Source organism: Musca domestica, unplaced genomic scaffold (genome assembly GCF_030504385.1).
Source record: "Musca domestica strain aabys unplaced genomic scaffold, Musca_domestica.polishedcontigs.V.1.1 44, whole genome shotgun sequence".
Taxonomy (NCBI): domain Eukaryota; kingdom Metazoa; phylum Arthropoda; class Insecta; order Diptera; family Muscidae; genus Musca; species Musca domestica.
Window position 1 is genome coordinate 5,365,312 of NW_026712334.1, and position 16,311 is coordinate 5,381,622.

The 16,311-nt window shown below is 33.8% G+C and overlaps 1 protein-coding gene across 1 annotated transcript; it reads right to left on the bottom strand.

The window, feature by feature from the left end:
* Positions 1–4,083: 4,083 nt before the first annotated feature.
* Positions 4,084–15,753, bottom strand: LOC101900149 (post-GPI attachment to proteins factor 2-like). Its single transcript, XM_005183119.4, has 5 exons — positions 15,006–15,753; positions 6,482–6,673; positions 6,149–6,422; positions 5,866–6,087; positions 4,084–5,420 (listed from the first exon to the last, which is right to left on the bottom strand). Exons 1-5 carry the CDS (start codon positions 15,204–15,206, stop codon positions 5,254–5,256), a joined length of 1,056 nt encoding a protein of 351 aa, XP_005183176.2. The 5' UTR covers positions 15,207–15,753; the 3' UTR covers positions 4,084–5,253.
* Between the last annotated feature and the right edge of the window lie 558 nt (positions 15,754–16,311).

Below are 16,311 nucleotides of genomic sequence, written 5' to 3' on the forward strand. Positions count from 1 at the left end.
GTAACTTCTCAAAATGGTTATTACGCTTATTTACTCAAACGCTGTCATAACTAAAATGTATTTTAATTTTTCAATAATTTATATTTTAACAAGTTAAAAAGCAGTAAGTTCGGCCGGGCTGAACTTTGAATACCCTCCGTCAGTGGGAACGAAATTGAAAATTTTCAAAAAATAAAATCCTTAAAAAAATCTGTTAACATTTTAAAAATACCGAATATTGCCGTTATATTGGGGTCTATACGACGTGGACCTACATAGGCATTGTTTCTCATAAGCCATTACCATATTCAAATTCGAAACTTGAAATAAACGGTGAATAATGTAGCTAAAATCATCAAAATATCGTATATAGGGAGGTGCCGTTATATCGGAGCTGTGCGAAGACCATAGACAATTTTCTGTCACATTACTAACTTCAAATACGACATCTCAAACAATTTGGGTGGGTTTTGTACCTAAACTCGTCGAAATTCCCAATATAGGGAGGTACTGATATATTAGTCCTGGACCTGCATAGACAATTTTCTGTCACAGATTGTAGTTCCCATTACGAACATCAAATACCAAATTTCAAAACGATTCCGGTGAATAATGTCGCTAAAATCATCAAAATATCGAATATAGGAGTTAAAAACGGAATGACAAATTCCTCCATAGTATGTTGGAGGGTATAATAATATTTTAAAGATGTTAAGTAACATACATTCAAAATCCACGATTTAAATGCATACTTATACCAGTTATTTCACATTTCTAATCCTTTTGCATAGCTTCTTTATGTTTTGTGTTACTTATTTTAATTGAATTACATAAAACCTTACGAGTAAATTTGAACTAGCTGATTTCTTGATCAGTTTCTTAATTGCCGAATTTCGGTACTGGTAGACATTCATCCCTTACCATCTTAATTAGCATCTTGGAGCAGGTCACAGGATTCTTGTGGCAATATTATTTGTTGCTTTTACGAAAGCTTTTTTACCAGCCTACTTACCCGCTATTTTAATACAGACGTTTCGGTCGAAGACGACCATTTAAATTGGCTTTTTTTAGTCCACTGTTTAAATTAATATTGTTCTAGATCAAAAGATATCAAAAACATCTTCTATAACCGAAAATTTGTGTGGCTGGAAATACACATGAGTAAGAAGCTTACTTTGTAAGTTGCACATGTTGTTGACACACTGACAAGTCTACAAATGTAACATGTAATTATACCCCACACCACATACGGGTGAGAAGAAAAAACTGCAACCAACTTCAGACAGCTGTCATTTCTAAGCTACTCGTCCGACAGCTTCTAAAATTATTCCAGTGACAGCGCATTATATTGTTTACAAGCTTACAAAAGCATTTTGGTGAGAATTTTCCAGAAAAAAAGTTATTTGGCTGAAAACCACAGTCACCGTCAGGTGATCGTTAGAGCACTCCAGTATTTAAATGTGAATAAATCGCTCTCCGCTCGTATTAATCGATCGTGGCATCAAAATAAATTCCGAATGTTATCGCGAAAATATTCTGTAGCAAAAGAGCTAAAGATTTGCTTTGTTGTTGCTTGGCCGAAAGTGGTGAACTGCCGAATTTGGGTTTCTCCGATGAGAAAACATTCAATGTCCAGCAGTTTGTAAACAAACAAAATGATCGTGTTTACTTGCAAAAGAGGTCAGCTGAAAATGTGCACCTTCGGTTGGCCACCAGAACCCAAGCGCCGGCCGTGGCATCAGATTAAATGCCGAATATTATGCCGCAGACCTTGGACATTCCAACAGGACTCAGCATCAACGCACTCAGCACGCGCCACCCAAGAATGGTTACAAAATGAGTTTCCTCGCTTCATTTCCAGCACACAATGGCCACCAAAATCTCCGGATGCCACTCCATTGGACTATTGTGTTTGGAGTATTTTGGAAAGCAAGGTTGGCACTAAAAATAACAAAGTGTCGGTCACCTCAACCAAGCGCTTCGCCAGGAATGGGCCAAAATACTGCAGAGCAACATTCAACCGTTAATGGTTTCATTGGCCGTTTGAAGGCCATAACTCGTGTCAAAGGTGACCAATTCGAACAAATCTAAACTTATTCTAAAATTTGATGCTATCTCCGACATATTTTGCTTTCATTCAATAAAATTGAAAGAAAAATATGTAAAAATGATGGCGTTTGACTTTGTTGCAGTTTTTTATATCACCCTGTATACCCGGTGTGTATTTGTTTGTAACATGGAGAAGAAAGCAAGATAGACCCATGGATACTTTTGAGAATCTTCATAGAATCACTTTCTTAGTCGATTTATGTATGTCCATGTATTGTTTTGAACAAAATACAGGACGCATTTATTATTCGATTGAGATAACATTTTCAAAACAACACTTGTTTGGCCCAAGGACGAACCCTATTGAAATTGATGAGAATCGGTTCAAATTTAAATATAGCTCCCACATATATATCTTCAACCGATTTCGGGTTAATTGTGCGCTAAATGGCCAATACCAGTCCAAATGACGGGAATTTTGGCACATCCGACCGAATTCAGCCTAAAAGCAATTACATCAAATTTCGATAAAATCAGTTCAGATATAGCTATAGCTCCCACATATATGTTTCATCCGTCCTTCACATGCCTAATATACACACCAAAAGAATGATATTTCGTACCACATAACTTACGGAGCTCTGTCAAATTTTTTCCAGATCGGATCACATATTTGTGATTTCGCTGGAATTAAAAATATACATAGTTTAATGGAAACATAAAAGTTATGGTCTATTTAATCCGCAAAATATTATTCGATGACCATCCAAATTAGTAGGCTTCTGCCGTGCAACTCATGCAAAATTTCGAGTCGATTGGTCTATAATTGTGAGCAACTACAAAATCAACATTTTTTCTGTTTCTGGCATAACTCAATCCCTAAAAATTTTTATGATAATTTCCCCCTACGTTACGCTTCTTTTCTGACCTTACAAAATATTGAGTCTCTTTACCATGGACATAGCTACATCGACTGAGCTCGGTATCCATATCTACAGTTTTACATCCTACGAAGAGAGACATATATTAAAAGAAATAAAAAGCAGCTAAATTCCCAATATTTCAGTACATCCCTATATTCGGTGTTTTAATGATTTGAGCGACATTATTCACCAAGTTGTTTCGTATTCAGAGTTTGTAATGGGAAATACAGTCTATGCCAGAAAATGTTCTATATAGGTTGAGGCCTTCGTATGGGTCTCACATATCAGTACCTCCCTATAATCGGTATTTTGACGATTTAGTTACAATACAATATTGAAGTTCCTAATAGGTACTACAGCCCTGTCTATACAGCTCCATGTCTTCGTGTAGCTCTGATATAACGGCACCTCCCTATATTCGGTGTTTTGATGATTTAAGCTACATTATTCACTGGACTTTTTTTCAAGTTTCGTATTTGAATGTTATAATAGCTTATGGCAAAAGTTGCATATGCAGGTCCACGTCTTCGTGTAGACTCCAATAAAACGTCTATATTCGGCATTTTTAAGATTTTAATAAATTTTTAAACGAATTTTATTTTTTTGAAAATTTCTAATGCCTTCCAAACAATGGAGGGTATTCATTTTTTATATATTTAGATTCATATACATTATTTATTGATATTTGGGCCCATGACTTTTTTAGGGCCTATAGTAGAATTATGACAAATTATTTTGTAGAATATTTTAACTGGCTACAATCTCCTTTATAGAAAGTTTTTAGCCATATTTCCGAAAATATTACTCGTATTTTTGTCTGCAACATTACCGAAGACAGACATTTGATAGTTAGTTTGGCTCTTGGTTTAGTTGGTAGTAAAATAATGGGTTTATGATGCTGTTTTGTAAATAGTTAGTTTTCACAAAATGTATTAAGTACCTATTATTCGGCAATGAGATTTTTTGCTATGTAGAAGTACGAGAAATTCGAAATGAAGGATTTCATATAAAATTGCGCTTTTAAACTTATTTGCCTGATCCGGACAAGGAAAATGTTGAATTTTTTACGGGTCTTGATAATTCAAATACGTAAAACAAATGGAATTTACCTCATAAATCTTACTGGAAACTAAAAAAGACATACCTTATGTTCAATATTTTTTCTATTCCCTCCCGTTTGTGGTCCATTGGCGTCGTTGTGCTATAAGAAAACCTTAATTGCTTTTTCTAGGAAAAGTGCCCGAAAAGAAATGCATAGCAGTTAGTAAAGTAAGGTGGTACAATTTAATTCATTTACTTATTTTCTAAAATAATATATTTCTTCAGTGTTATTTTTGTTTTCATTTTCTTTTTTTATTAAATAAAACATAAATCATTTATTTGAAATGGCTTTGCAATTAAAATACATAATGAAGGCAAATAACCATTTTCAGACCTTAAATTTATAATCAATGAATGGAAAACTTATTTGAAAATCTACAATTTTTCTAAGTTAATGATTATCATAATTTATAATGTAATACTGTAATTAAAAATCTATTTGCTTTATTGCTGTTGTTTCAATGTGTGTGTTCGAGTTTAAAAAGGAACTTATTAGTCATCAATAGAGGAGGATATTTCTTGAAAATTAAAATGAAAAAATGGTGTATAAAGAATCAAGATTGATAAGTCAGAGTTGATTTCAAAAAAAAATGTTAAAAAAAATGGAATCATTCATACAATCGAGTTTTGGAAGAATCAATACCCACACTACCCGGCTTTCTTATGTGGGTTGATTATGTCTAGGGAAGTCCTGAATTGTTGCAATGAACTCTGACCCCACAAACCTGATTGGTTATCAGCAAAAACCTAACAAAACTGGAAGCGCTTTTTTCCCAAATAAAAACTAAACTTGATACAATGGAATATTTCGAAAAATAATAAATATAATTTTTTTTTCTTTGAATCTTAAAATATAAATTTTTGTAATTTCCTGTTTTGCCTCTTTATAGCCAAAAAGGAATTCATAATAATAATAATAAATATATAATTTATAAACTAAGTGCGTTGGTTTTTGTTGTTCTTGTTTTAGGTATATATTTTTCTGTTGAATTATTTTTTTTTTTTTCTTTGTTTTTCCATATTGAACATTATTTTGTAACATTTGTTGTTCTTTATTTTGCCAAGGTACTCCCAACTCGGAATATCCTCCATCCAAACCCATCATGATTATTGATGGATTATACTTTTTTGAAGACTGGATTTCTTTTGTGTGGATATTTGCATTTGTGTCTCTGAAATTTTGCTGAATCACTTATCGAATTTAATCCATTTTCAATGCTTGCGGCTTGCGGAACAACTCCTCCAATTTGGCTCTGGGCGCATCGATGATCAACATATTTAACGACGAGAAATCCCAAATAATTGTAAAGTGGAAGAACATATTGGCAATGGCAATCAGATATTCAAAGAAGGCAAACCAACTGAAGGCTGTGGGAGAGGGGAGAAAAGTAGACAGAAAATATTTTAATAGGAAGGGATAATATAAAGTTTTGACTGCCGACCTGTAGCAAATTCGATATAGAAAAAAATTCGATTCAAATGAATTTTAAGAGGCCAACATTTTCATTTTTGTCAGTCTAAAATAAACATACAGATAGAATGCAAGAATATGACCCCTGACTTGGCCAGTTGACGATTTCGTACATGTTTTTTCCAAGAGTATTTTTAAGGACTTTCTTGGTTTTGATCTAAGTATATTTCTCCGGGGATTTTTATTACAAATTATTATTTCTGCAAACGCATGCTATTTCTCAACAAATACATGGATATAAGCTTAAATATGTTGGACCCTTATCGAAAAGATGGGCAATTTGGTGGCATCCTCTCCAAAGGATTCCCACATCTGTCCCTCCACCAACCTTCGTCAACTTACCCAAAACATGACAATAGAAACGATGTTTGGCAAAGAATATCAATAGGCCAATGGTGCTTAGAATCGACATTGCAAAGAGAATTTTCTTCCATTTGATTGAGTCCCGCTGCTTTTGTGACAGTTCAGTGTGGTCTTCATGGATGGCGCCATTCAATTTAATGGTGGCCAACATATGGCACAATGAGCATACCATAAATGTTATGAAAATGCGTTCATGCACAGCTGGATGAGAAAAAATATTAAATCAACATCAAATGAAAAAAAACAAAAAACTACAACTCACGATAATTTTCCCGATTTGACACATATGTAACGCCACCCAACGAGGCTATCTCAATACAATTCAATACCAATATCAGTGTAACCAATGCCCCCAGATTGCCCACCTTTTCGGGTCGCTCCTTTTGCAGTTTGGCCAACATGCTGCGATAATAGTTCTTGTAGATGAATGCTATGGGTATACGTGGACCCAGATGTAGGGCAATGCTAAAACGCCAAAAATAACGTTGTGGGCTAACACCGGTAATTGCACTTATTGAGGGTACAATATTATAAACCTGGAATCAATAGAGGGATTATAACTACAATATATTTGGCAAAATCGTATCAAACTTACGCGACAATGTGTCTCATGTACGTCATCATATTGGAAGACATAGGCTGTAACGAAACACGTAAATAACGTTGCTAATGGCAAGAGAGCTGTGACCACGCAAATCCGATGAAAACTTGTAAAAAAGTGTACACCAATGTGGAAATCGTTTGGCGCATCGTGTGACAGTGAACATGGCGTTGTTTCTTTGTAGGGCTGCAAGAAAAACAAAAATTATATATATATAGGTTATATTTTTATAAGGACTTTAAAATCTATATATATAAAAGAAAGTTGTGTTAGTTACTACGCTTATAACTTAAGAACCGCTGGACTAATTTTAACGATTCATACAAATTCGGAATTGTCTCCTCTCCGAAAAGGATAATATCCAAAAAAATCGCGTAAAAATGTGTTATATTAACATTTTCATTTTGACTTTTGAAATGTACAATAGTAATGTTTTATTTTGCATAATTTTTTTCCATTTTGACTTACTTTTTTCTAATGTACATTTGTAGTGTTTTTTTTTTTTTTTTTTTTGAATTCAAATATTAATACCAATTTATTTAATTGACTTGATTTCTTGAGAAATGAAATTGATGGCGAGTTACATGGAAGTGTAGTACCGAATTATGTGGTGGCGAAACGGAATAGATGATGTCGAAATAATTTAATGGAATCGAATTTTAAAATAGAAGTACACTCTATTGACAAACTATATAAGGATCTTTAAACATTTTCTGTACAAAATCAGCGAACAAGTTGAAGATTTTTTCAATGTGTTATTCTTCTTTTGTCATTTTTTTTTTCAATTTGTATTATCTAATTGAATTCAGTAAACTTTTTGTGAACAAAATAAAGAATAGTTTTTCACTATATACAAATTTTCACCAAAAAATTAATTAAGTGGGAAATACGATGTTAACTGACATCTACCTTTCAACTCCAGGGCCGACATCGTGGTTCAGCTGGAAGATGCGAACACATTTGAACAAACGAAAATTACCGAAAAACCCTAATGGGGCTCATTTCAAAACGTGGAACTACTTCTTTCCTGTCACAATAATCCGTCCAATGTACAATCAGAAAAATACCAAATATAAAGGGTGGAAAATAGTAGAGCGAATGGGACTCTTAGTAAGAAAAGAATTTCTATCCTTGCAGAAATTCTTCCCAAACATTCGAGATACCTTTAATCGCTTTTGCAGGTCATGATATCGATCATAACTCACGGATAAGGGTACAACCCGATTTCATGTTTATATAACCATCGTATGATTTAAGTTTTTTGGTGTCTTGGTCACTTTTTTAATATTTTGGACATTATTTGGCATATTTGTTTCTAAGGAGGTAGAAAACCTCTTCGCATAAAGTTTGAAATTTTCAGAGTAGGGCCCATTTTGGTCTTGACCATATTCATTAATTGATTTGGCTAAAAATTGTATTTATGCTACCCTGGGGTAGGGAACCATCATACATATAATTGCCACACAGGAATTTATTTAAATAAAGTATCTCCAAGTCCACTTTCACATCTAATTGGTGGTCAGAAAAGAAAATTTTGTTTTCTATTGAATTTGTAACCCCAAAGAGAATATTGGTTGGGCCACGTTTTGGTATAACCCTTATATAAATGTATCCCTGATTTCAGCTGTGACCGTGGTCTTGGCCACGTTTTTCATCTGATTTGGCCATTATTTGCTGTATTTAGGCTACTTTGTGAGTAGAGAACCGTCTTACAGAAAAATGTCAACATACGTAAATATTTTCGTACAGTCCCCATATAGTCCCCAGGCCCGCCGATCTATAGTGATGTTTACCGATTGGCGGACAACAACGCGGGTATTGTTTAATCGTCATTGAATTTTACTATGAACAAGAACATAGACTTTTTGGGGACTCTAATGCGCAATTTGAGGTGCTATGGTAATGGGTGTAAAAGCGTAATTAACTTTGACTATTCAGAAATTATTTTGCCCTCCTTCCATAGTTATTTATTTCTATTTAGTCGAATCAATATTTATATTAAAATTTGTTCACCTTTATGAGCTAGATTTGTGAAATATTATGCTATGCTAAATTTGCATTAAAGACTAAAACTACGGGCCGGCAACGCGGACAAATCCGATGAGAAATGTGACAAAAATCGTCAAAATAACGAATTTCGAGAGGTACCGTCATATGGGGACTATACCAAAACGTGGACCATTTTCAATACCAACCATCCAATACACAGTACAAATTGTTCTGCTAAATTTTAAAGCTCTACGTCAAATAATGTGGGCTGTATCGTAATTTAAATAAACAGACATACAGACGGAGTCTATGACGAACATATAGGGATGTTACAAACGGAATGAAAAAGTTAATATACCCTCCTTTCCAAGGTGGGGGATATAATAAGCATTAAAGACTAAAATTACGGGCCGGCAACGCGGACCGGGCCAGCTAGTACATTATATACTTATTTGCTACAGTATACAATAGAATAATAAATAAACATCATCCTTCGCCGTAGTGCTTACAGTATAGGAAACTACAATAGTAAAGAATATTTTAGTGATTTCACAACGTTAATATAAATATGCCTTACAAGATTAAAAGGAGACTAATACAAAACCAAATTAAAAATTTAAATCTACCTTAGTGCTACTTACACTTAACTATATGCAATTATATTATTATTGAGTAATTTTAGTAGATCTGCGGGTGACAGACGCTTCCTTTTTTTGTATTTTGGGGAGCTCCTCTTGGTAGTCCAGGAATTGTTCCACTATGCTATTATCCACTACTTGTCATCTTTCGTAGAAGTTAAGCGCATTCCCCGTCATGAAGGAGTCTATCCGGCTACATTTTATGGAGTTAGAGATGTTCCTGATGCGGGTCTGTACATTCCATTTCCATCAATGATTGGCCTTATTTCAAACAAAATCCTTCTCAAAATCCTTCTTTCCCTTATTCAAAATCCTTCTTTCCTTTTCCCTTTCAATTTAAGCCGAAGATATATCAGCCCAAGCAGCAAAGGAATAGGTTATTATAAGCAGAATAACTTACTTGTAGATAGCAATTTAGAATCCATCGACAGTCCGGAATAGACTCTGGTCGGCGTAATTAATATTTTTGTGCTTTGATAGCATATAGTCCACGTGACGGCCGAAGTTAAATCTGTCTGATATTTCATCCTACAAGAAGTTCCACTTAGTTGGTCACTAACCTTGGTAGTAGAAAGTATCTCCGAAAGCCCTTGCTAAATCGCACATACGCAGTTTCCAACGTTGATGTTAAGTCCCCATTTGTTGAAGTAGTTTTGGAGTGTATTGATTCCGAAGCGTCCTCATAGCGCCAACAAAATGTCATCAGCGTACATTAGCAGTAATTTTCCTTTAGTCGGTCCAGAAATGTCTCTAACAAACATGTTGTACAAGACCGGTCCCAGAAGCGATTTTACCAGTCGTTGATCATACAGTTTGACATCAACTCTAACCCGAAAGATTCTATCGTTGCGAAAGCTTGCTACCATGGGACAGGCATGGTCTAGAACATGGGTTGTACAGTGTTTTGCTCTACATATATCCGAATACTCTACATATATCCTTTAGTATTCTTCTTACTTCGATGATCCAGTTGATTGCTTGATTATTATGCTTAGGTTTTTTATGTCAGTTTAAGTTTCAGGTTCTGCTATACGTCTTAGGATTTCCACTGGTTTTATAGTTCACTTGTATTTATAGTTCCTCTTCTGTACATGAAAGTTTAGAGAATCTCAATCCAAAACAAAAACAAAGGTAACATTAATTATAAATACGAGTAAGTGAGAGAGGGAGAGAGCGATTAATGACAATAAGAATTAATCTAAGACTGACACATAAAAAAAAAATTATGGGAAAGAAAATACAACAACAACAATTGGAAACCAGGAAAGAAAGCCTTTAAGGCGGGCGGGCCCGACTTTATGATACCCTACATCACTTTGCTAATTTAGTAGAGCTCCACGTAACAATTAAAAGTTTTTATGGGAGAATTCAATTATACACGCTATGATTATAATTATAATTTTAAGTTCAAAGGACTAAATATACCGAAGCATTTGTATCTTTTAAATTCGGACTTAATTTGCCCATTTGGTGCTCAATTAATTTGAAATCGGATAAAGATATATATGGGAGCTATATCCAAATCTGAACCGATCTCGATAAAATTTGGCAAAGATATTTCTGAGCTGTATTTCATATATTTCCCTGAATATCGTTGTTACGGAGTGCATATTACGGTTCTGGGTAACAAATATAACAAATCGGATGAACAATATATATGGGAGCTATAGCTGAATCGATATTCACCAAATTTGAGTTCAAAATTCCATCATATTTGGGCAGTGCTTGTTACGGCTGCGGAGGACAAAAATAACAAATCGGATGAAAAATATATATGGGAGCTATAGCTATATCTGAACCGATTTCGATCAAATTTGGCACACTTATTTTCAGGCCTAATTTGGTTGTATGTGCAAAATTCCATACTATTCGGGCTGATATTACACGTTTGGTGCACAATAAAAGGCAAATCGGACGAAGATTTATCTAAATTTTTACCGATTATCTCCAATTTCAATAGGGTTCGTCCTTGGGCCAAAAATGATTTGTGCAAAATTTCATCTGGATTGGGCAATAAATGCGAACTGTACTTTGTTTACAAAAATACATGGACAGACAGACGGACGGACGGCATAAATCGACTCAGAATGTGATTCTATGCAGATCATCAAAAGGAACTATAGACCAATAGACTCGTTTCCTTTTGCCTGTTACAAACAAATGCACAAAGACATAATACCCTGACCACCTTGTGGTGTAGGGTATAAAAACAAATGATAACAGATTAAATGTAGAGTATTCTATACATAAGCTGATGTAAACTGATTGAAATAAAGTAATTAATAAAATTTGTAGTTAAAATTCAAATTTTCACATCAATGCAATAATAGAGAAAACAATTTCAAATTATTTCAAATTTAGTAATAACAAAATTCATATCTTTGACGCCCACCTGTCTTGAATTCAATTTTGAGTAATAACTTCTTCTTTTGTGTTATATTTTCCAATTGAAAAACTAATTTTTGCATATTTTAAAAGTATATTTAACAGAGTAAGACTCTACTAATAACATTTTTGGTTGCGACATTAGTGGAGGGTATTACGAGCTTTTTATTTTCAAACATTTCCATTTAACCTGCTACTCTTTTTTGGACCTGTAGAATTCAATCATGAAAATGGATAATGCTAAATTATGTTCTTAACAGAGTGAGCATAATTAACATATGAAACACACATACACTTTTGCATCCGAATAATTGCTTTCGATCCAATTTAATCTTTCTTTCCTCTTAAACCCGCCATTATTCAAATGTAACCATGACCCACATTCCAATGAAAACAATGATGGTCGACAAAGATTCATGTGACTTTTAATGGTTAAGCCAACAAAAATCAGATGTGCAAGAGAAGAAGCGATCGGCATATAGAAATAGAGAATTCACAAAAATATGTCATACCATCATTGTTAATACATCTGTGTATGTCTTTTTATTTCCTTTTCCGATGCGAATAGGCAAAGTAATAATGGACAACGAAAGAAGAACAAGAATAAAAACCGCCAATACAAAAGGGGGAGCAAAGAAAACAAAAACAAATGTTACGTCAATCAGATGAAGATGCTTTGCAATTCCGACTGTTTAATGTGTGAAACGGGTGGAAGACTGGCCAAGGGGGTGGTGGTAATGCGAAATGAAATCATTTCGTAAAGGATAGCATAGGACAACAAAAGGAAAACATTGATATTAGAAAATACCAATGTGACAGTAAAATACTGATAGGACTGATGGGGTTGATACCGATGATGATAACAAGTGCTTACATGAACTTGCTTGCATGAATGAAAGTAACTATGGTATGTTGTTGTGAGTGTGTGAGAGAGAAACAGAGAGAGAGAGGTCATGGGAAGTATGAATTCATTAATGGTTGAGCAGAAGAAATGAAAGAACAAGCAGAACGGTCATTTACGAGGTATGATAAATAATAATTGGAAATGGAAAACATAAAATCTACTTTAATTTCATACAGTTTGCCGGTAATTACAAAATTTTATGGTAATTTCTTTTTACTCTATAGAAAAATATGATTGTCAAGTATTTAACAGATAAAGAAATAAAAGTTTAGTAATAACAACTTCAAAGCTATTCAATTTAAAATCAATAAATCATAAATACCAAACTTAGCATTTTGACTGCCACAAACGACGAATGTAGCCGAAAATCATTGAACGATTTTGTTTATCTCTGCCACCACAGATAAATATTACGCCAACGTTGTCGAATCTACTGACATTGATATTTACATTTGTTGATTTATTTATAAATAATTTATTTATAAATGCAAATAAACTGATGCGCCCATGGTAGTAGAATTTAGGTAGTACCATGGACCCAGCTGCTGGAACAATGAACTCACAAATCAATTTTAAAATTGAAATTTTTGAAAGAAAAAATATTCAAATTCTTTAAAATTTTTGGAAAATGCATATCGTAACAAGCTTAGATTGGCGTCGTATAAGAAAACATATAAAATAATACTTATTTTTGCAAAAAAAAAAAACAGTTAAAAAATTTTGACATATCTGTATTCTTCTACCATGGATGCGCCTAAAGAAAAACAATAATCTTTTCAATCGCAAATTTAAAAGTACAACTTTTTGAAGTTGGAAATTATATGGTATATGTTCACAATGTTGATCTACAGGAAGTCAACGAAAAGTACAATTAATAACTAGAACTTACTTTATCCCGAAGAGTTTTGCTCAAGTAGGCATGGTCTTACCAAAACATGAAACTGATGTAAAATCATATTTTGCGGAAAAAGTACATTTCACGATTACTGATTTACATATCTGGAAAGTGTAATGCCTGAGAAATTCGAAAAATGATGGATGAAAAACTCCATGAATAAGGATTGAGTTTTGAAAACCACATTGTAGATTGTTTGCTTGTTTCCAAAATTCCTATAAAAAGAACAGCCAAATTTATGGCTGGAATGGCATGATTCCATAATGATATTTGGCTATATGAGAAATCCTGTTATATGGGAGAAATACGATATCATGGAGCTACATAGACAATACTCTTCCAGGCGGTAAAGAACTCAGAAGGAACTCCTGTTTTGGATTTTCAGACAATTTCATTAAAAAAATTGTCTACAATCATCAAAACACCGAATATCGGGCTGTACCCTTATATGGGTACCCCTCTTTGAACTTAACCTGCCTGCGGGCAAAATACTGATCAGTGCAAAATTTTAGCTTCCTATTATTCGTTTTGACTCTAGCGTGATTACAACAGATCGTATTAGAATTTTACGGCGATATAATTTGTTACATCTAAAATTATTATTTCGATGAGTTACGAACGGAATGACGAATTTAATATACTATACATATGTGGAGGAGTATGATGGGTATAAAAGTTGAACCAACTTCTGTGAAATGTGAGATGGTGGAGGAAACAATGTCAAGTGACTAAGCTGCATATTTTTAATACATTGTTTTAATTATTAAGTAAATACAAAAACACTCACATTTGCAAAAAAAGATTTATTGAATTTTTGTTTTAAGTGTTGTTGTACAATGAAGTAGAACGTCAATTTTTGTTATGATTTTTATTATTATTAGTAAAGAGGTAAAGTAAAGCTGTGAGCAAAGTAGAGTGAGAACTGTATACAGAGGGGTCGTTTGTGAATTATTGTCTTAATGTATTGTACGATTTGTAATCTAAACGTATCCTATTTTCATTTGAAATCGCATTGCTGCCGAACTGCTTAACAATACATACATTTTGTTAGAAACCCTCTCTACATTTGGGAATGTGAAAACATCCGATCTGAACAACTTTTAAAATTGGTTGCATTCTAAAAATTTTAAATGTCAATTGTTATCAATACACTAAAAAGTAAAAAGAAAACAATACTTTAATTTCCAATGAAATAGGACAAGTGAAACCTTGTACTAGTTATTGCGTCTGAAATTGGGGAAAACCAAAAAAAACATAGTTGGATTTTTAGGGTCATTCCATATAATATACATACATATAAAATCGGAGTATATGTTTTGACCAAAGCTTAGATTTGCTCGTTTTTAATTGCGAGTGAAACATACACGCAAACGGAAGTGCTCGCAGAGTAGGATGTTTAATTTCACTTACTTTCCACTCTATCATTCGCGAGTCTCTCGTAAGGCAGAGCGTAAAATGTTTGACTGCAATTTCCCGTAACTCATGCCACCCCTCGTTTTATGCACAAACGAAAATAAATTTAAACTCATGGATGAGTAAATGGTAGTAATGTTATGGAGGGTGGGATGGGGGGTGGTTTCTTGTCACGACAATGGTGATGATGATGACAATGATGACTTTGTCTTCCCATTACTTAATGCGAATATGGCAAAATTTCATGCAACCCGAACTGTGTTATATAATTTCGATTACAATTTCAAAACTTACCTCATTTGTGGTGGTTTCAATTAGTTTCGAATTCTCTGTAACAGCCGATTCCTTATCAGCATCTTGTTGCGATGATGTTTTGGATTTGGATGAATCCTTTAGATTTGTGCTGCTGCCACTGCGACTGCGGTTTCCGCTGTCCATCTTTGAAGATATGACAGATGAGGCGGTGCGTTTGCCACTTACACGTGAATCACTCATAATTTTCGATTATGCTTTAAATTAAACTATTTTGAATTTGGTAACTTTTTAATTTGTTTGCAAGTTTGGCACAGAAAAGCTTTATTTTCTTGCCGTTTCGATCCGAACACACGCAGTTTACTTTTAAGGAATACGCTCACATTAACTCACACACACACATATATACCAACAAACACCCACGACAAGTTTTAGGACATTTTCCTTTTTATTTCTATTTTGCTTTCTCTCGTTCTCTTCTTCTTGCTTTGCTTGTTTCCTTCCTCCTTTCAAATCGTTGATGGATTATATAAAAATGTATTTTTTTGCTTCTCTTTGAAAAAAATGGATTTCTGATTTATTTCAATTTCTTCCGTATTTGCAGCTTCTCAAACGTTCTGTAGAATACAATTTTCTGTTTTTCACTATTCCTTTAAGATTTTAATTAATATACATTTGTGTAATTTTTACAAAAGAAATATACAATTTTTTTACACAAATATTTTCGGGGCACCAACCACCGTTTGATGTCGTGACTTTTGCAAAGGAAACAGGACTAAAATGTCAACGAATAACGGTAAAGAGAAAGTGCCAATATGGTATGAGGATTTGATGCAAGGGTTGCCATTGGTCTTATATTTCTTATTTATAAAAGGAGTGAAAAGCTGATGAACAGATGGCGGTACAATAAAAAAAGTTATATTTTGCGCAACATTCTACTCTATTGCCGTACTGTCATGCCAAAATTAAGAATGTAAAGTCATTTTCAATAAGCATTCCCATCTCTGCATTTTCTGAAATTTACCTTGTCAAATTTCACTGCATAGAAAACAGGTTCCCATCTCTGATTCATGAATATACAATGGATTTATAAATATAAATTTTAACTATGAGATGTTTTCAAAAATGCTGAAAAAATGTAAACATATGATTGCATGACTTTACCTTATTAATTTTGCCATCACAGTACGGAAATAGAGTAGAATGTTGCGCAAAATATTACTTTTTTATTGTACCGCCATCTGTTCATCAGCTTTTCACTGAAATTCTCTCTGAGAGAACTACTTAACGCAGAAAAATGATGGACCAACGCTTCATTTCTTGTTATATGAAAGTGTAAAATGAAAAC

Coding starts and splice junctions, on each gene's coding strand:
- LOC101900149 (XM_005183119.4), bottom strand. CDS start 15,206: ATGAGTGATTCACGTGTAAGTGGCAAACGCACCGCCTCATCTGTCATA. Junction 6,674..15,005: donor TTGAAACCACCACAAATGAG/GTAAGTTTTGAA, acceptor TTTTTCTTGCAG/CCCTACAAAGAAACAACGCC. Junction 6,088..6,148: donor GTCAAATCGGGAAAATTATC/GTGAGTTGTAGT, acceptor TTTCTCATCCAG/CTGTGCATGAACGCATTTTC.